At 41.2% G+C, this 22,228-nt stretch overlaps 1 protein-coding gene across 7 annotated transcripts in view; it reads right to left on the minus strand.

Moving 5' to 3' along the window:
* The window catches only part of arhgef37 (Rho guanine nucleotide exchange factor (GEF) 37), a 123,019-nt gene that overhangs the window by 28,916 nt on the left and 71,875 nt on the right, over positions 1-22,228 (minus strand). For all 7 annotated transcript variants that reach the window (XM_072263744.1, XM_072263743.1, XM_072263745.1 and 4 more), the window contains 3 exons: positions 20,097-20,296; positions 15,805-15,935; positions 9,881-9,985 (listed from right to left, as the gene is read on the minus strand). In XM_072263744.1, the coding sequence (XP_072119845.1) occupies positions 9,881-9,985; positions 15,805-15,935; positions 20,097-20,296 (436 nt within the window). The remainder of the gene's footprint in view (positions 1-9,880; positions 9,986-15,804; positions 15,936-20,096; positions 20,297-22,228) is intronic.

Here is a 22,228-nt window from a genome sequence, read left to right on the forward strand (position 1 = left end):
TTTACTTTCCCCAAGCAGTAAGGCTGAGAAACACTTCCATCCACTAACCACCCCTCCAGGCCCCAACCACTCAGTCAGTACAGGCACTCCTCTGCCTAACGTCATTTTAAGGACATAAATTAATCTATGTATATAAGTTATTTTATGCATTTATATTTAGTGTGTTTTTTACTAATATTGTGATCTTTATCTTTTGTGTTTTTTTGCGCTATATCAGATCTGGGTTACAAGTATTTAATTTCCTTTACACTTGTGTACACAAAATGACATTAAACAATCTTAAATAAAGGCTTAACCTGCAGATGCATGCACTCATTAGGCTTGAAGAAAATAATTTAACTGCCTGAAGAATGATACTCAGTCTCTACATTCTTAGTATGTAAATATGTGATATATTGGTGACAAGGAATTTTTTTTTTCAAAATCATATAGGACCAAGGAAAACACTTCTTTTAAAAAAGAGAAAACATACGAAGAAGGAAAGTCCAACATCTGTGTACTTTAAACAAATTCACCACAGTAGGTTTGATTGGAACAACCATGTAGATGGTAAGGGGTTACAGCCACTTCAAGAGAAGATAAAAACAATTAGCAATGCTCCTATCCCACTGAACATAACTAAACTCAAGACATATCTGGTGATATTGAATTACTATAACATATATCTTTTTCCAATTCAGCAATGTTCTTTTGCTCCACTGCACAAATTATTATAAAAAGGATGTGAAGTGAAGGTGGACTCAATTTCAAATAAAGACATATGTGCATTCCAGAAAAAAAAACTGATGATATGCTAGTCCATGACTCAACACACAGAGAGTTCACCTTTTCTTGTGTTTCATTATACAGTGTGGTGCTGTGTTCTCCCACTGATGGAAGTTGGTTCTGAATGGATAAGAATTTATATCCAGAAAGCTAAATGCAGCAGAGAAAAAGTACTCCCAGCTGGATAAAGAAGGGCTAGAAATCATGCATGGAATCCCAGTTCCATAAGTATAATTTTGGATGTCACTTAACCATCTATATTCAAGTTCAGTTTATTGTCATTCAACTGCACATGTGTATACTGTCAAATGAAACAATGTTCCTCCAGACCAAGGTGGACAAGACAGTACATATAACTCAAACACATAGCACATAAAGTAATATTACTACAAATAAATTAACAAACAATAAGGTGCATACAAGTTAATCCAAGTTAAAGAGTAAACTTTATAATGCCTCTGGTGCTTCATATGCAATGATGGCAAGGGAATTCAGTAGTCTTATGGCCTAGGGGTAGTAGAAGCTGCTTCCCATCCTAACAGTTCTTGTCTTAATGCTATGGTACCTCCTGCCTAATTGACTAAGATGTTGTTGGATGGATGGGAGCACTCACTGATGATGCCAAGGACCCTAGGTGGAAGACAAACTCCAATGATTCACTTAGTCAGATGCCTTGCAATTCCCATACCAAACAGTGTTGCAGATCACCAGGACACTCAGTGGTTCTTCTGTCGTTCTGTAGAACACAGTTAGAACGGTGGGGGGGATTCTCACTTGCCAATTTCCTCAGGAAGTGGAGATGCTCCTGTCCTTCCTTGACCAAAGAGGTTGAGGGACCTGGTGAGATCATCCATTGTGTGCACTTGAGAAATTTCATGCTGTTAACTCTCTCCGCAGAGGAGTCATTTATGTGCAGTGAGGAGTGGTCAGCATCCACCTTCCTAAAGTTCATAATCATCTCTTTGGTCTTATCTATGTAGAGATTCAACTTGTGCCCACACCATTCTACCAGCCACTATTTCAAAAACAAGCTCCTGACTACTCTTTTCCATGAAATGAAGTCAGTGCTTCAAATGATTCCCTCATGAGTTCAAAGATTTGCTTTAGCTTTGAGGGCATGCTTCATGGAAGCAGAGTCACACAACTGGTAAGCGAGACAGAAGGCACTGATTGCAAGTAAGGACGTTAAGTATTTATTTACAAACAAACAGTGAATCATTCAACCAAGCATCTAAGGCAAACAAGTACTTATCTAAGCCCCTCAGAGTTACAAAATCTCCAACACTAAACATACAGTAATACTTATAACTCAAACAGATACTTTATTAAGTCTCGTGTTACACAACTACAACATTAAAATTTCAACAAACTACTTAGCTATAGCACACTTTCCCAATGATTCTTCAGCTTGGTTGCGACCCAGTCTGAAGGAACTCCTAGCGATAAAGAGACTCGCCCACACTATTCTTATACCCCTGGGGTGCCTGAAACAAGAAGCCGGTGCTGTGGTGTGAAAGCCAGCCAATGGGAGAGAGTTGCCACGTCTTTCAACGCAGCCCATTAGCAACCAGCACAGTGGAAGTAGATTTCAACTAGCAGGTAATTTATACCTCCACATTACAGGGCACATGAAACAACATACACAAAATTCTGAAGGAACTCAGCAGGCCAGGCAGCATCAATGGAAAAGAGTAAACAGCTGACGTTTTGGTCCAAGACCCTTCATCAAGGCTGGAGAAAAAAAAGAAGAGAAGTCAGAATAAGAAGATGGTGGGATGGGAGGAAGAAATACAAGGTAATAGGTGATAGGTGAAATTGGGAGGAGTGAAGGAAAGAGCTGGGAAGTCGATTGGTGGAGGAGATACAGGGCTGGAGAAGGGGGAATCTGATAGGAGAGAACAGAAGGCCATGGAAGAAAGGGAACTGGGAGGACCACTAGAGGGAGGTGATGGGCAGGTAAGGAGATAAGGTAAGAGAGGGAAGTGGGAATGGGGAATGGTGAAGGGGGGCCAGGGTCATTACCAAAAATTTGAGAAACCAATGTTCATGCCATCAGGTTGGAGGCTACTCAGAAAGTATAAAAGGTGTTGCTCCTCCAACCTGAGTGTGGCCTCATTGCAGCAGTAGAGGAGGCCATGGATTGACATATCAGAATGGGAATGGCCTTCTGTCTCTCCTATCAGATTCCCCTTTCTCCAGCCCTTTATCTCTTTCAACAATCCAGTTCCCAGCTCTTTACTTCATCCCTCCCCCTCTCCTGGTTTCACCTATCACCTACTACCTTGTATTTGTTCTTCCCCTCTCCTCACCTTCTTACTCTGACCTCATCTTTTTCTCCCGTCCTGATGAAGGGTCTCTGCCTGGGGGCGCTGAGTTGCTGAGTTGCTGAGTTGCTGGGCTGGCTGGCTGGCTGGCTGGCGGGCTGACAGGCTGACTGGCTGGGCTGAACTATTGAGCTTGGCTGGAGTGGCTGGCTGGAGAGGCTGTCTTCGGAGTGGGTGCATGCGTGAATGTGGTTTGGAACTTGCTGAGGGAAAGAGAGTGGGGAAGGAGTGGGAATTGCTGGGAGGGGGTCGCGCGGGTCTGGTAATGGCGGGTTGAGGGAAACAGAGTGGAGAAGGAGCGGGATAGGGATTTGGGATCAGAGGTAGGCAGCTGGGGAGAGATGGATTATTGTGAATGAAGAAATAAAGGGAATGAGGAGATAGTGAGGGGACAGATGAATGAAAACTGAGACAAAGGGAATAAAAGAATAAGAAATGACAGTGGCGAGAGCTCTGAAAGTGAGGAAGATGTACAAGTTCAGAGAGAAGGTGTTGTCATAATTAGGTTTAATGAGAAGGCTCAGGGACACATGAAGAAAATTAACCCATTTGTGCTAACAACAACTCTGGCAAATAAGATAGAGGAAATAGTATTTGCAAAAACCCTTAATGATGGCAACCTATTGGTAAGATGTGCGAATGAGGAACAACTTGAGAAAGCACTCAAGCTAAAAGAGATAGGAAAATGCAAGGTGGAATACACAGGGAGGGTGGGAGCACAAAATGGTGGTTGTAAAGCAGTGATCACAGGGATACCAATGAGTATAAATATGGAGGAGATAAAGAGGAATATCAAAGGAGGAAAAGTAATGAATGTTCAAAGATTGAAAACAACAAAGGAGGGAGTGAAAAAGGAAAGTGAAACAGTATCGATTGAGTTTGAAGAAGAAAGAGTGCCAAGGAAGGTGTTCCTGGGTTTCATGAGTTACCCAGTAAGGGTGTATGTGCTAAAGCCATTGAGGTGCTATAATTGTCAAAGGTTTGGACACATAACTAAAAGCTGTAAAAGGCAGAGGAGATGTGCGAGATGTGGGGGTGATTGTGAATATAGAAAGTGCGGAACAGGAGTGCAACCAAAATGCTGCAATTGTGGAGGAGCTCATACTATGGCATATAGTGGGTGTGAGGTTACAAGACGGGAGAATAAGAGTGAAAAGAAAGATCACTTATGCAGAAGCTGTAAGAATGTCAAGAGAACAGAATAATGCTCCTAATGAACAGGGAGCAATAGGAATGCGAGAGCTGCAGCAAAGAACAAATGACAGGATTTATGTGGACAAAAAGGCTCTAGTAACATTCATTGCAGGAATGATTAATAGTACGGCTGAGGTAAAGTCAAAAAGTGACAAAATTCATCTGATGGTCAAAGCAGCAGTAAGCCATTTAGGGTTAGTAGGACTGACATGGGAAGAAGTGAGGGAGAACCTCACTAATCAGTCAAGCCAGGAAGTGTCATGAGTTGGTTAATACTAATTATGGTGATTTTTTTGCAATGGAATGCAAGGAGCTTACTGGCCAATAGCCAGGAATTCAAGCACTTTATAAAAGAAATGGTTTTAAAACCGGATATAGTGTGTATTCTGGAAACTTGGTTGAAAGCAACTTTAGACTTTGTGCTACATGGGTATACAATGATAAGGAAAGATAGAAATCTAGGGGGAGGAGGGGGTTGTGCTATGTTAATCAAGCAAGGTATACCATATAGGGTACTGGGAAAAGGAGATGATCAGGAGTATATAGTGGTGGAAGTGTGGGAGAGAGGGGAAGGAGTGGTTATAATTAACTACTACAATCCATGTAAAAGGTTGGATTTGGATAGCCTATTAAGAATACAAGGACAAAACAGACATAAAGTAGTGTGGTGTGCAGATTTCAATGCTCACAGCACAATATGGGGAGGATCAGATTACAGATTCAAATGGAAAGGTAATTGAAGATTTGATGGAAGAAGGAGATTTGGTGTGTATGAATGATGGTAGAGGAACAAGGATAGACATAACAACAGGAACTGAGTCAGTGTTAGATATTACATTAGTGTCTAATACCTCGGCATTTGTAACTGGGGAGTTTGGACTGCTTCAACAGAAGGCAGTGATCACTACCCAGTTTTATGTTCAGTGGGTGAAGGAGTAGAAGTAAGATCAGGTGGTGGAATCCCAAAGTGGGTGTTTGGAAAAGCAGACTGGGTAAGTTCCAGAAGTTGAGTGAAGAAGCATTGACAAAGATTGACATTTCTGGAAATATAGAAGAATTAAACAGTCAAGTGACTTCAGCAATTATTATGGCAGCAGAAGGATCTATACCCAGGAGTAAAAATAGGATGAATAGAAAACTGGTACCATGGTGGACAGAGGAATGTTGTAAGGCTGTAAAAAACGGAAATAGAGCATTCAGGCTATTTAAAAGAACCCATAATATGCAGCATTTGATTCAATATAAGAAGGCACAGGCAGTGGTGAGAAGAACTATATGTCAAGCTAAAAGGGCAAGCTGGAGGAGTTTTTGCAACAAAATAGGAAGAACAACACCTGTGGAAGAGGTATGGAGAATGATTAAGAGGATGGTGGGGAGATAGAAGGGAATGGGAATATCCAGTAATGATATCTGAGGGGAAAACAGCAGTCTCCGGTAGGGATAAAACAGAGATCATGGCCAAGTCCTTTGTACAGATACACAGTTCAGAAAATTTGTCTGAAGAAGGGAGAAGGAGAAGGGAAAGAACAATGAGTCAACACCCAGGTGTGTTAAACAGGAGGGAAGAAACAGATGATATAATTGATGATCCATTTACGTTGGCAGAAATGGTGAGAGCAATAAAGAGATCAAGACCAACCTCCCCAGGGAAAGATCTGATATGCTATGTTATGCTAAAAAATCTAGGAGAAGGAGCACTCTTGAAGTTGCTGCATTTTTATAACAGAGTGTGGGAGGAGGGATGATTACCAAGTGCATGGAAAGAAGCAGTAGTAATTCCAATAAGGAAACCTGGCAAGGATCCGTCAAAACCCACTAGCCACAGACCAATAGCATTAACATCAAATTTATGTAAGATAATGGAAAGGATGATAACAGAAAGGTTATCGTATGAGCTTGAGAAGAGGGGAATGCTGGCAAGTTATCAGAGTGGTTTTAGGAAGGGAAGGAATTCCATGGACTCAGTGATAAGGTTAGAGACTGAAATAAGAAAAGCCCAGGCAAATAAAGAATCTGTAGTTGCAGTGTTTTTTGACATTGAAAAAGCCTATGATATGATGTGGAAGGAAGGATTATTAATTAAACTGCACAAGATGGGGGTTGGTGGGAGAGTTTTTAACTGGATTAAAAATTTTTTGTTTGGTAGAAAAATTCAAGTTCAGATTGGATCAGAATTATCAAAACAGTACATAGTGGGAAATGGCACACCTCAAGGTAGTGTAATTAGCCCGTCACTTTTCATCATTATGATCAATGATGTTTTCACAAAGGTACCAGTGGTTATAGGTAGGTCACTGTTTGCAGATGATGGGGCCTTGTGGAAAAGAGGCAGAAACATGGAGCATATAATCAGGAAACTACAAGGAGCAATTGATGAAGTGGTGGAGTGGGGTTATGATCGGTGATGTAGATTTTCAGTAGAAAATACTCAAACTGTATTTTTCACCAGGAAAAAAATTGAGGTAGGGAAGAAGTTAAGGATGTATGGGATTGAATTAGAAAGGGTTGGATCATTTAAATTTCTGGGAGTTGTATTTGATTCACGATTAACATGGGCTGACCATATCAGGAAAGTTGAGGAGAAATGGAAAAAAGTAATAAATGTGATGAGATGTTTGGCTGGCAGGGAATGGGGAGCAAGTTGTTCAGTGTTGAAGAGAATGTATGTGGCTTTAGTAAGATCTGTGTTGGGCTACGGAAATATAGCATATGGATCAGCAGCTAAGTCTCTTATAAGAAAACTGGATGTGATTCAGGCTCAGGCTTTGAGAGTGTGCAGTGGGTCTTTTAAAACATCACCAGTGTCAGCCCTACAGGAAGAAATGGGAGTAATGCCTTTGGAACTAAGAAGGATGCAATTGATAGCAAACTACTGGGCTAATTTGCAGGGGCACAATGATTCTCACCCTGCTAAAGGTGTGTTGCAGGAGTCCTGGGAAAATGGGAGGTTTCAGAGGGATAACTTTAGTCGGGTAGGGAATGATATTGCTAAAGAATGTGGAGTGTTTGGGAACAGCTTCTTTCCAACTGTGATAAGACTGCTGAACAGATCCTGACCCGGATCTGGGCCATACCCTCCAAATATCCGGACCTGCCTCTCGGTTTTTTTGCACTACCTTACTTTCCATTTTTCTATTTTCTATTTATGATTTATAATTTAAATTTTTAATATTTACTATCGATCTGTCATCCAGGGAACGGGAAGCACAGAATCAAATATCGCTGTGATGATTGTATGTTCTAGTATCAATTGTTTGGCGACAATAAAGTATAAAGTATAAGGATAAGTCCTTCAGTAGTTTATCTGGTTGTAGCTCCATGGAAGCTTGTATGACCTGACATAGACTGGCATTCGTTAGAGGTAAAAAGGAAAGGAAAATATAAAACTGGTTTGGTAAGTGCATTTAACTGTCATGTGATGGAAAAGTATAGTGATTATACTCACATTTATATGGATGGTGCTAAGGAACCTGAAACAGGAGTGACAGGGTTTGGGGTGGCTATACAAGCAAAAGAAATTGGAATCAGCAGAAGAACATCTAATAAGTTACGGGTGTATACCGTGGAGATGCTGGCAGTGTTGGTTGCGGTGCAATGGGTGGAGAAAGCTAGACAAGTCAAAGCACTGATATGCTCAGATTCATCCTCAGTTCTAGCAAGTTTACGGTCTTTTCACTCAAACAATCTGCAAGATGTACTTTATGAAGTCCTTCAGTTAGTCACAAGAATTGCAAATCAGGGAGGCCGGGTAAAATTTCTATGGGTTCCAGCACATGTAGGGATGAAGGGGAATGAGAGGATGGATGAGTTGGGAAAGAGGGCGTTAAAGAAAGAAAATATAGAAATGCACATTAGTATCAGTAAAGCAGAGTTTAAGTGCATAATCTGGGAAAAAAATCAACCAAATGTGGCAAGAAAGATGGGACAGGGAGGGGAAAGGGAGACATTTATATCAAATACAAAAGAGTGTTGCAGGTACTAGGGTAGGTAATGGAAACAGAAGAGAGGAAATTGTGTGGACTAGGTTAAGGCTGGGACACTGTGCATTAAACAAGACATTGAAAATGATAGGGAAATACCAGACAGGATTGTGTGAAGAATGTCAGGAAGAGGAGTCAGTAGAACATGTAGTTCTGAGTTGCAGGAAGTATGGGATACAGAGAGAGATGAAGAGAATTAAGCTAAGGGAATTGGGGGTGCAGTAATTCACATTAAAAGGGTTGCTGGGCATGAATGAGAGAGCACAGGTTGGGGTATTTTTAGCTTTCTTAAGGGGTACAGGGGGTTTCTATAGGATATGACAGATAAACAGGAATTGGGTACTAGGATGGGCAAAGATGGGAGGATAAAATGTAGGTTAGGGTATTTGTGGGTGTGTGATTGGGTGAAGGGATTTAGAACGCAAGTCTGTTGCACACTCCGGAGCAGTAGGTGGTGGTAATGCACCATTAAACTGGATGCCAACTGCCGTAAAACAAGACGGAGAGAGAGAGAGGGGGGTCTCTGCCTGAAACGTTGACTGTTCACTTTTTTCCATAGATGCTGCCTGGCCTGCTGAGTTCCTCCAGCATTTTGTGTGTTGCATGGATTTTCAGTATCTGCAGATTTTCTCATTTGTGACAAGACATATGAAGACACTTTTGTTATCAAAGCATGAGAATTGTAGATGTTCTCAATTCTGTAGCCAACAAAACAAATAATTACAGAACACAGGACCTAGAGTTGAGGATGGATCATCAAGCCAGAAGGTAGCATATAAGGTGGGATACAAAAGATTGGGTATTGCCTCTAGTGGTATTTGGATATTCTATCAAAGAAAAGAGATCACCAATTTGGAAGGCATCATTTTGATTGATTCTGCAAGGGTAGACTTGGGCACTGAGAAAATAAATGTAATTCTTAAAGGGTCAAATTCAGCCTTCATGTCAACAAAGAACATAACAGAAACAAAATGAAAGAAAGGACCAAATATATTGTGTGCAATTTTGGTCACCAAATTACAGGAAGGATATAAATAAGGTTGAAAGAGTGCAGAGAAGGTTTACAAGGATGTTGCCGGGACTTGAGAAACTGAGTTACAGAGAAAAGTTGAATAGGTTAGGACTTTATTCCCTGGAGCGTAGAAGATTGAGGGGAGATTTGATAGAGATATATGAAATTATGATGGGTAGAGATAGAGTGAATGCAAGCAGGCTTTTTCCACTGAGGCTAGGGGAGAAAAAAAACAGAGGACACGGGTTAAGGGTGAAAGTTTCAAGGGAACATTGGGGAGGGCTTCTTCACACAAAGAGTGGTGGGAGTGTGGAATGAGCTGCCAGATGAAGTGGTAAATGCGGGCTCACTTTTAACATTTAAGAAAAACATGGACAGCTACATGGATGAGTGGTGTATGGAAGTATATGGTCCACGTGCAGGTCAGTGGGACTAGGCAGAAAAATGGATTGGCACAGCCAAGAAGGGCCAAAAGGCCTGTTTCTGTGCTGTAATGTTCTATGGTTCTATGGTTCTAAAGGTAAAAGGCAAAGAAGGATGGAAGCAAACATGAAAATAGCATAAGAAGTCAGAAAAGGAATATATAAAGAAATTTGTTTTCTTACCTCCACATTTGTTATGTAATTCCCTGTATTTTTCTTCAATGTTGTTACATCCTTTTGTATTATGTTGAAAAGCGTCACCAAATCATCATAATCTTTGTCTTTAGTCTATCATAAACAGAAGAAAACCATTAAATTATAAAATAAAACAGCTGTTTCTCATTACATGTTTTCCACTATATGTTGTCAAAGAACTATATATCAGATTAATTGGTTAATCCAACTCAACATTATCGAATTACATAGCCAGTTTCTAGACAAGTATATACATTACTGTGTAAAAGTCTTAGGTTCTGAGATTTTTAATATAAATATTGTTTTAGATGTTCATTTTTTGTCTTCTGCATTAGTGTGTCAGTATAAAAGAGCAAATTTTAGATTTCGAAACATTCATTTCCAAAAAAATTAACATTTAACATTACAGAGAAATAGTATTTCGCTAAAGAAAGTAACATATTAAGTAATAGACCACTTTTCAAATGAAAACCTGATTATTTTGTAGATATACAGCCCAGTGTATGATTAATCAAAGATAAGAAACAGACGCTAATGATCAATGGCATAATGAGTTGAACAAACTAAACTGATTAACTGAAACAGAAACAGTTGTAGAAGGAATCAAACTGAGCAAAGGACAACCAAACTAAAAGGTGAGAACGTGGCAGATATGACTGTTTAACCTTCAAATCATCAATTCTTATACCATGGCAAGAATGAGCATAGCAAATCATCATAATCTTTGTCTTTAGTCTATCATAAAAAGAAGAAAACCATCTTGCAGCAGCTAGGTCTCTCTCTAGTAGAAATTTCAAGGCAGACTAGAGTTTCAAGATCTGCTGTCTAAGTTTTTCCCAAGTATCACAAAAAAACTTAGCCCTGCCAGAGGAACAAGTACGACACCTGCCCCTACACGTCTTCATTCACTACCATTCAGGGCCCCAAACAATCCTTCCGGGTGAGGTGACACTTCACCTGTGAGTCTGTTGGGGTCATATACTGTGTCTGTTGCTCCCAGTGTGGCCTCCTGTATATCGGTGAGACCTGACGTAGATTGGGATACTGCTTTGCTGAGCATCTATGCTCTATTCCCAAAAGAAGCAGGATCTCCCGGTGGCCCCCCATTTTCATTCCATTTCCCATTCCAATGTGTTAATCCATGGCCTCCTCTCCTGCTGCGATGAGACCACACTCAGGTTGGCAGAAGAACACCTTATACTCTATCTAGGTAGCATCCAACCTGATGGCATGAAGGTCGATTTCTCGAACTTCCGGTAATGGCCACCCCTGCCCTCACCTTCACCAGTCCCCCCTTTTCCTCCTTCCATGGCCTTCTATCCGCTTCTATCAGACTCCCCCTTCTCCAGCCCTGTACCTCTTTCACCAATCTATTTCCCAGCTATTTACTTCATCCCGCCCCTCACCTCTCCCAGTTTCACCTAACACTTTGTGTTTCTCTCTCTCCTCGCCCACCTTTTAAGTCTACTCCTCATCTTTTTTTCTCCAGTCCTGCTGAGGGGTCTCGGCCCGAAATGTTGACTGTACTCTTTTCCATAGATGCTGCCAGGCCTGCAGAGTTCCTCCAGTATTTTGTGTGTTACAAAGAACAGGCAAGGTTGAGAACTAGAAATACAGTGGTTGGCCATGGAAACTGAGTGCAGCTGATGTCCCTTCTAAATCGGAAGAAGTCCAGCACAGCTCTCAGCTCTGAGTTCACAGAAACCACTGGAACCCTTTTACAACCCCCTATAGTCTGGAGAAGGCTTGTCAGAAGTGGTCTTCATGGAAGAGTTGCTGCCAGAAAGCAAAGGTTTCCTCTGAAGTGGAAACAAAGGCAAGAGACTCGCCTACACACAAAAAGAAGGACTAGGTGCTGAACAGTGGGAGCAAGTGCTCTGGACTGATGGGTGAAAATTTGAAATTTTTGGCTCTTACAGGAGGCAGTGTGTCCCTAGAAGAGCTGGAGACTGCTACATGAATGAGTGTCTGCAGCCAACAGTGAAGCATGGCAGAAGCTCCTTACAGGTTTGGGCTGCATTTCTGCAAATGGAGTTGGTGATCTGGTCAGAATTAATAGAGTCCTCAAGGCTGAGAAGTACCAGCAGATTCTTCATCCATCTCGCAATACCAGGGAGGCATCTGATTGATCTCAACTTCATTCTGCTGCAGGTCAATGAACCCAAACACATGGCAAAAGTCATAAAGAACTATCTTCGGCAAAAAGTAAACCAGGGCATTCTGTAATAGATGGTATGAGTTCCACAAAGCCTTGATCCCAACATCATCCAGGCTGTCTAGGATTACCTGGAAAGACAGAAGAAAGCAAGAACCCGAAGTCTGCAGAAGAACTGTGGCAAGTTCTCCAAGATGCTTGGAACAACCTCCCAGCCGATTTTCTTATAAAACTGCATGACAGTATACCTAAGAGAATTGACGCAGCTTTAAAGGCAAAGAATAGTCACACCAAATATTGATTTGATTTAATTTTTTACTGTTTACAGCTCCTTATAGTAAATTTGTTGATATTTATAAACTTTTCATTTCATTATATGTGAATGCTTTTTCACTTTACAGAATTGTTTCACATATCCCTATGACTTTTGCACAATACTGTATTTCATTGATATTTTATACCAGAATATGATTAAAAAACAAGACTTTGATTTTTATTCACCTTGCTGAATCAAAATAGGAAACTAGTACAGTCTAGGGGGAACAGGACTGGCCAGCACCTATGTTGATGAAATTTCGCTTGTCGGAAATAGGAGTACGGGAAGCCTCACACATTGGAATTGTAATCATTAGGTGTTAAAGCATCGAACCAACTCAACATGCTATTTTAAAGTCACAAAAGGGTAGATGATGAGCCATGTGCATTATATCCATTGGCATGTGTGACAAAAAAAGCCAGTTATCAGAAGATTGATGCCGATAAGAGGACAATGGGGGAACCTTCAGAGATGTTAATGAGAGACGAGAGGTATTAACGGAAAGGAGACACAGTTCCGAGTATTGTCAGAGACCGGGGGCTTTGGACCCTGAACTGTTTGAAATGTGATGGACAGGCGATACCCCAGCAGGGGGATAAAAAGGGACAGGTTCGCTAAGGCAACAGACACACGACTCCACGAGGTAACAAGACCCTGAAAGCGGTGTGCCCTCCCACTAGTTGGTGGGAGTTTTTGGAGGTCTGGTCGCGGGACCAGCCATAGACGCACAGGACAGAAAGGTACGGATCAGCGGGAACCTGATGTGTGTGTCCACCCTTGCCTGGCTGCCGGGTTCACCGCAGAAGAACGATCGTATCTGGAACGGAGGGGTCACAGTCGGTGACCTCAGGAGACATTACAAAGGGCTCGCCCAAAAGCTGACTGCGAGGAATATCGAAGGTCTGTTTGGAATCCGATTTGAATATTCATTCGTTCTCTCTCTCTCCCCCCCACCCCGCCCCCAACAGCACAACAGTGATTACTGTGAACTGAACTGAACTTAATTGAACTGAACTTTGCATCACTTGAAACTGGTCATTTACCCCTAGACTGCGATAGAGCTTGATTGATCCTATTATCCTAGTTCTGTGTACATGTGTGTTTATCATTGCTGAACTGTTGCATTTATTATCCTTTTGATTAGAGTACTGTGTTGCTTATTTCTTTAATAAAACTTTCTTAGTTCCAGTAATCCAGACTCCAACTAAGTGATCCATTTCTGCTGGTTTGGCAACCCAGTTACGGGATACGTAACACATGGAAGTCTCCCAATCTATGTCGAGTCACCGATATACAGGAGGCCATGCCGGAATCACTGGACACAGTATATGACCCCAACAGACTCACAGATGAAGTTTCGCTTCACCTGGAAGGACTATTTAGGGCCCTGAATGGTAGTGAGGGAGGAGTTGTAGGGGTAGGTGCAGCACTTGTTTCGTTTGCAAGGATAAGTGCTAGGAGGGAGATCGGTGGGGAGGGACGAATGGGCAAGGGAGTCACATAGGGAGTGATCCCTGCGGAAAGCAGAAAGTTGGGGGGGGTGGTACTTGATGTTGGGGTCCTGTTGGAGATGGCGGAAGTTATGGAGAATTATGTGCTGGACACGGAGGCTGGTGAGGTGGCAGGTGAGGACAAGAAGAACTCTAGTAGGGTGGCAGGAGGATGGGGTAAGAGCAGACATGCGTGAAATGGAAGAGAGGCACTTATCCTTACAAGCGGAACCGAGCTCCCGCCTGGCACTTATCCTTGCAAGCGGAACAAGTGCTACACCTGCCCCTACACCTTCACCCTCAAATACTGTGTCTAGTGCTCCCGGTGTAGCCTGCTGTATATCGGTGAGAACCGACGTAGATTGCAAGACTTCTGCCAAGTATTTATGCTCCATCCGCCAGAAGCAGGATCCTCCAGTGGCCACTCATTTCAATTCCATTTCCCATCCAGATTCCGATTTGTCAATCTATGGCCTCCTCTACTGTCACGATGAGGCCACACTCAGGTTGGAGGAACGAAACCTTATATTTCGTTTGGGTAGCCTGCAGCCTGATGACATGAACATTGATTTCTCGAACTTCAAGTAATGCCCCCCCCCCCACCCTCTCCTTCACCAGTCCCCATCCCCTTTCCCTCATTCACCTCATCTCCTTGCCTGCCTATTGCCTCCCTCTGGTGCTCCTCCCTCCTTTTCTTTCTTCCATGGCCCTCTATCCTCACCTATCAGACTCACCCTTCTCTAGTCCTGTATCCCCTTCACCAATCAACTTCCCATATTAACTTCATCCCTTCCCCTCTCGGTTTCACCTATCACCTGGTGTTCCTCTCTCCCCTCCCCCACCTTTTAAATCTAGCCCTCAGGATTTTTTCTCCAGTCCTGCTGAAGAGTTACAGCCCAAAACCTCACTGTACTTTTTTCCCATTGATGCTGCCTGGCCTGCTGAGTTCCTCCAGCATTTTGTGTGTGTTGCTTGGATTTCCAGCATCTGCAGGTTTTCTCTTGTTTATTTAACATGAATTAGTTACCATATATTCCCTTAATAGAACAACTTGTACTCACAATTATCTATCATTCTTCTCTATCACCATAATGCACTTGCATTACTCAAAGGATTACAAAAACTTATTTAGATAAAGCATATGGTAACATCATTACTATACTAAATCACAACAATCAAGACACTCAATAATCTTAATAATACTTCTCAAAAACAGAATATTAGCAAATGACTTAAACCAGCAATCATGGAAAACACGGAGAGACATGCAGTTTTGCTATGAACACTATTTTGTTTTCTATGCTTCCATTTTAGCACTTCATGTTGTGGATTTGTCCCCTGTACATCTGGGCCAAGAATTATTCAGTAATGCTGTTTGTCATTTTCATAAACTGTTTCAAATGATAAATAATAGAGATGAGGATTCAAGCTTCATAGTCAAGGTACAGAATTTCATATCTTGTTGCCAAACAAAAATAAATCTTGACCAGATTTTCAGTTAATTATTAGCTATCTCTTTAAGTATATATGCATTGGCAGTAAAAGGTTATACATTCTCATCTTCTCCGTCACTGATGCACAGTATACAAAATGTATGCATGCTATTGAAGCAGTGTAGTTCATGAATTTGGAATTTGACTTTGTTTCCAGTTATTTTTGAATCATACAAACAATACAGAAATATTTAAGTTGAATCATATCACACATCAGCTAACGTTCAAAGTATTGCATACGTCACTTGTCTCCTTTGGAAAAGCACAGAAGTCCAAACTCTATCAAGGGTAAATTGAATCAGATTCCTGTTATTCTGAAAAGATTTAATTCATTATCACAAAACCGGGTTCATCAAGCAGCTTATTCAGAGTATATTCCAATGCTACTAACCAAGATCACCACAGGTTTTGTATGCACTGCAAAAATATGTATTTCTTTATGCTGGCAAACAACTTACTTTTGGAAGAATTCCAGCTTCATGTTTAATAACTTGACTGAGTCTGGATGCCTTCTTTACTATGGAATGTGTGTTTATTCTGCATATTGAATCCTTTATAGAAAGATTTTCTGCTTTGATATATTTGCTTGCTGTCAGAATTGGAAGAAACATAAAACATTAACAACAAAACAGTTCCTAGCATTTGCCTTTCACTGATCTAATACCCAGCTAAAGACAACTGCTTGCCAGATATAACATCTGCTATCAGAATATTGCAGGATATCATTAGAACTTCACCCATGTCAATTTGACTCCCTCACTGCCAGGTTCTACTGTGCCAGGTCTAGCTCATTTCTACGGCGAGCATATTCAATAGCAATTAGAAACTGAGCAGATGCCAGATTTCCTAAGTTATAAATTCAATATCCTTACTTATTTGCAAATATTATCTGCCATTAATTCATTGAATCAGGGTGTTACAGAATGAAAGCAGGTACCTTCAGACCATTTTGTTGATGCTAACAATCAGCCACTTGCCTCTACTATTCCCATTTTTAAAAAACTCCTTATTTTCATCAGCTCCCGCCAGATCCAGTTTCTTCTCCTCACCTATGCACTGGGGGCAACTTATAGAGGCCAATTAACCTACTAACCTGTACATCTTTGGGATGTAGAGGAAAGCAGAACTCAGCAAAGAAACCCCTTGCAATCAGAAGGATAACATGCAAACTCCAAGTAGCCAGAGTCAGGACTGAACCTGTGTTCTGATCCTAGGGCCAGCAGTTCCACTAGATACACCACTGTGCTGTCTTTCCTTCTACAGAATTTTCAATGCCTGTTTCTTGATGCTCTTCCTTTCCAGCCGAATTTTGCCTCAATTCTATATTGCAAAGATAAGCAGCTTCTCAGTTTGTGTTATCAGGACCTACAACGTGAATGACAGGACACTGGTGAGCACAGCAGAACAAGGAGAACCAGGGGTACAGATGTTTTGTTCCCTGAGGATGATGCCAGGCAAACATGACGGTAAAGGTGGTGTTCGGCCCATTTGCCTTTAATAGGTATGGTACACAAGAGTCGATGTTCGGTAACCAAATCATTGGTGAGAGCGCACCTGGAATACTGAGTGTAGTTCCGGTCACTGGATTCTAGGAAAGATGTGATTGAGTTAGAGAGGGTGTAGAAAAGATTCACAAGGATATTGATGAATCCAGCTAGGCTGGAACTGTGTTTCCTGGATCAAAGAAGGCTGAATTGTGATCTTACAGAGCTTTAAAAAATCATGAGATGCACAGGCAAGGCAGATTTTCACCACCATTATCCAATAGAAAGGGAATCTAAAACTAGAGGGCATAGGTTAAAGGTAAGAAGGGACAGATTTAAAGGAGAGCTTATCAGCAAGTTTTTCCACACATACAATGGTGGATATAGAATATAGAACAATATAGCACAGTATGGCCCTTTGGCTCACAATGTTGTACTGAGCAACGTAAACCTGCTACACAATCAATCTAACCCTTCTCTCCTACATAGCCTATAACCCTCCATTTTCCTTACATCCTACTGCCTATTTAAGTGTTTCTTAAATGTTGCTAGTGTACCCGCCTCTACCTCCATCCTTGGTAGTGCACTCCAGGCACATACCACTGTGTAAAAAATATATATATATACTTCCGACACTTCCTCTCAACTTCCTTGCATCCACTTTAATTGGATATCTCTGGTATTGGCCATTACTGTCCTGGAGTTAGGCACAAGCTGTCCATTCTATCTATGCCTCTCATCATCTTGTACACCTCTGTCAAGTAATCTCACATCTGCTTTGCTCCAAGGAGAAAAGCCCTATCTCACTCAGGCGTTTCTTATAGGATATTTTCCCTAATCTAAGCAGCATTTTGGTAAATCTCCTTGGCAACTCCTCTAATGCTTCCACACCTTTCCTATTATGAGGTGAGCAGAAAAGAATACAATACTCCAAGTGTGGTCTAACCAGAGTTTTATAGAGCTACAACATTACGTTATGGCTCTTAAATTCAATCACCTGACTAATGAAGACTAACATACCATATGCAGCCTTAACCACTCTATCAACTTGCACAGTAACTTTTGAAGGATCTACAGACTTGGATCCCAATATCTCTCTGTTCCTCACACTGCTAAGAATTCTGCTGCCATTAACCTTATACTCTGCCTTCAAGTTTGAAATTCCAAAGTGAATCATTTCACTTTTCCAAAATGAACTCCATCTGCTACTTCTCAGCCTAGCTCTCCATCCTGTCTGTTGTAACCTATGACTATCCACAACATCACCAATTACATACCACTTGCAAATTTATTAAACCACCTTTCCACTTCCTCATCCAAATAATTTATCAGAAAGAATGGGGGTCCCTGTGGAACACCACTGTTTGCCAACCTCCAAGTAGAATATGCTCTATCTTCTACCACCCTCTGACTTCTGTGGGGAAGCCAATTCCAAATCCATGTAGCCAAGTTTCCTTAGATCCCATGCATCACAACTTTCTGGGTAAACCCATAATGGGGAACCTTGTCAAAATTCGTATATAATTTAACCCGCCTTTACCACAGGGAATGGTAAAGATGGGTTAAATTATTACATTTAAATGTTATTTGAACAAGTACATGGATAGAAAGAATTTACAAAAGTATAGGACTAACAAAGGCAGATGGAACTACCTTAGGTAAGTACATTGGCCCACATGATGAGTTGGCCAGTGGGCCTGTTTCCATGCTGTATAGCTTATGACTCTATTATCAAAGACTCCTTTCCCTCAAAACTGAGCTCCAATTCTTCACTGTTAAAAGGTTTCTCTTATTTTGTCACTTTAGCTTCCATTTTCTTTCTCTCATAAACTCTCTCTGAAGTCCATAGAAGTGCCACCACCACAATTTTCTTCATCGCCTCTTCACTATTTTTCAAGTTGACTTCTATAACATCCTTGGTATCAATATTACTCCAAACAAATTTATACTCATGTTATCTGTGATTGAAGGTGTAGATTTTGTCATTCTTTATCTAGTATACTAGGCCCTCATCTCACTGGTTTCAAAATGTTCTTCTTTGTAAATCTCTTTAGGATCTTGCTTTGTTTGAAGAAAAGGCTTTCAAAGCCCTTCACACAAGGAACATTTGATAAAAAAAAATAAACTCAAAGAATTTAAAGTAACTTGTTGTTCATTAGTTAGGTAGTAGAAGACAGATGGAATAGATACTGGATATTACTTCAATTTGGAAGCAACTGGTGCTTCCCAAAGGATTTGTACTGGGGCCTTGCTTGACAAATCTCTAAGGGCAAAGAAAAAGAAATGCTTGTACAGCTCTCAAAGTCAAAATCCAGGTCACCCTCACACTCTGTGAGAAGAGTCTAAATTAGAAATTCTACTGCACACAAACAGGCAATGCTTTATCACTGGCCTGCACAGTCTTGAGAGGATTTCATTCATGATTGTTCCACTTGGCAGAACCTCGTGCTCTCTGAAGCTACAATCAAAGAGCAAAGGAGAAGTGGTGGGGGAGAGTGGAAAAAAACAGTAATATAAACCTTGCAACAGCAGCTTCTGCTGTTAATCATGCAATCCAAAACAGTAAGAACTTAGGCATACCATTTATGGATTTATTGATAATAATCTCTCCATTATTGGTACAAAAATATGAAATTAATTAGCACCAATTCCAAAACAAAGCTAGTATGCTATCTCAAGTAACACTACTCTGAGGAGCATAGAGGTCACTAGTAATATGACTCTGACCTTAGGAAGCAGCCCTTAAAGGATCATGACGCATTACATTTTCAGTTACTGCCAAGGAGAATGACTGCACAATGTATTAAATGGAGGAGATGTAGCAGAGTTTTCCCAGAAGTCCAGTGGAAACTGCACAGACATCTGAATAACAATCCTCACTGGCGGTAGTTTCATTGCTCAAAGGGCACTAATGTCTGGAAATTGCCAGGTGGGTATTTGTACAGACGTGTGTATGTGTCGTTTATGAATGCCTGCACTCTTGTGAGCCTTACAGTACAGCCTAGCACCTTCCAAAAATGAATACAAAAATTGCATTTGACAAAACATGAAGCTTCTCCACTTCCTTGATATAATCTTAATGACTTATGCTATTTGAACCGAGGACAAATTTCTCCTTTTATGGCTTACTTGCAAAGTGCACTGGCAATATTATCAATGCAATGATCTGCTTCTAACTTTACCTACAACCATAACAAGAAAAAGTGGTGATGTGGAAGCCTTTAGGAGGAGGCAAATGTGCTGAAAGAATAGAAGGTGGTTCATACCTACTTCTTGTTGTCCCTTGTATTCATTGATATTAATGTTAACTTCTTGCATAACTCTGATAGCTTTCTCTAGTGCAGCATAACCTTCATCTGATTGTGGTGTATTTTTCAACATAGTTTCTAAAAGCAGTTGATATTTCAATATCCTCTGGACTGGCATCACCAAGTAGAAAGTCAATTCCATGGCACCGGTGTCTGACCTATTGGGAAAAGATAGAAATTATATTTTATATTTGGTTATTCTTTATACATGAAGATGGCATCTAACCGCTTAAAATACCCCATCTTAATATCACCTTTCTTATACTACTTCCAAAAAATTCCAAAAGATAAACTGTCAAATAAGATTACATCTATGATGCTGAGAAATCACACAGAGAAAACACTGCCAAGGCAATTGTTAAGAAAAGCCTTGGCTATTACTATTCAATAGGAGTCTCTGCAATAAGCCAAGCCACTGGCAAATTTGAAAACTTAATATGCGATTAACTTTGCTTTTAATATGTTGGATTACATTTGGCTCAACAGGTAAAGAGAAACCAATTTATCTCCACACTAACAAACATGCTCCTTCTTTGGCCTCTACAGGCCTGGAGCAGGACCCATAAAATTGTTTAGTTGCATGTTTATTTTTCATCCTTAAATGAATACTTAAAATATTAACTTATAAATTTGCTTGGTAGAACTTTAATCAAAAGAAAGGACCTGAATTTCTATTGTACAATTCTCAAACATGGGACATAATAATACCTCTTAATCAATTAATTCACTTTAAGGAGTAAATTTGCCATAATGGTAAATAGTAACAATATTAATTAACTATTGAGGAGGAAATCGTCTTTTATGGTTGAGGCAGCAGAAGAGTGACATGCTTCAAAAAATATTCTATAGCTGATGGATGAAAATCATCAGCTATATATTCAATCTGAACCATTCAATATACTAACTGCAGTTTAAATTTATTAATCAAGAGCATTATGCTATTGGTAGCAATAGACACAAAATGTCAGCAGACTAGGCAGTATCTATGAAAAAGAGTAAACAGTCAATGTTTCAGGCCAAGAAACGTTTCGGACTGGAAAGGAAGGGGAGAAGTCGAGTAAGAAAGTGAGGGGAGAGGAGGAAGAAGTATAACGTGGTGGGCGATAGGTGAAACTGGGAGAAGGAGAGGGGCGAAGTAGAACTGGGAAGGTGATTGGGTGAAAGAGATAAAGGGCTGGAGAAGGGGGTATCTGATAGGAGTGGATAGAAGACCATGGAAGAAAGAGAAAGAGGAGGAGCACCAGAGGGAGCTGACGGGCAGGTAAGGAGATATGGTGACAGAGGGAAAGAGGAATGGGGAATGGTGAAGGAGAAGGTGGGGCGAGCAATTACCAGGAGTTTGAGAAATTAGTGAGTTTGAGCCATCAGATTAGAGGCTACCCGGTCAGAATATAAGGTGTCGCTCCTCCAACCTGAGTGTGGCCTCATTACCGCAATAGAGGAGGCCATGGACTGACATGTCGGAATGGGATCAGGAATGGGAAGTAGAATTGAAATGGGTGGCCACTGGAGATCCTGGTTTTTCTGGCGAATGGAGCATAGGTGCTTGGCAAAGCAGTCTCCCAATCTATATTGGGTCTCACCGATATACAGGAGGCCACACCAGGAGCACTGGATGACTCCAACAGACTTGCAGGTGAAGTGTCACCTCATCTGGAAGGACTGCTTGGGGCCCTGAATGATAGTGAGGAAGGAAGTGTAGGGACAGGTTTGGCACTTGTTACTTGTTCTGCTTGCAAGGATAAGTACCGCAAGGGAGATCAGCGGGGACAAGCGGACAAGGGAGTCGTGTAAGGACCGATCCCCGGGGAAAGTGGAAAGTTGGGGGGGGAGGAGGAAAAGATGTGCTTGGTGGTGGGATCCAGATGGAGATGGCGGAAGTTACAGAGAATTATGTGCTGGATGCAGAGGCTAGTGGTATGGTACGTGAGGACAAGAGGAGCCCTATCCCTGGTATGGCAGTAGGAGGATGGAGTGAGGGCAGATATACATGGAATGGAAGAGATTGGAGTGAGGGAAGCATTGATATGGAGGAAGGGAAGTTCCTTTCTTTGAAGAAGGAGGACATCTCAGTTGTTCTGCAATGAAAA

Source organism: Mobula birostris, chromosome 7, assembly GCF_030028105.1.
Source record: "Mobula birostris isolate sMobBir1 chromosome 7, sMobBir1.hap1, whole genome shotgun sequence".
NCBI lineage: Eukaryota > Metazoa > Chordata > Chondrichthyes > Myliobatiformes > Myliobatidae > Mobula > Mobula birostris.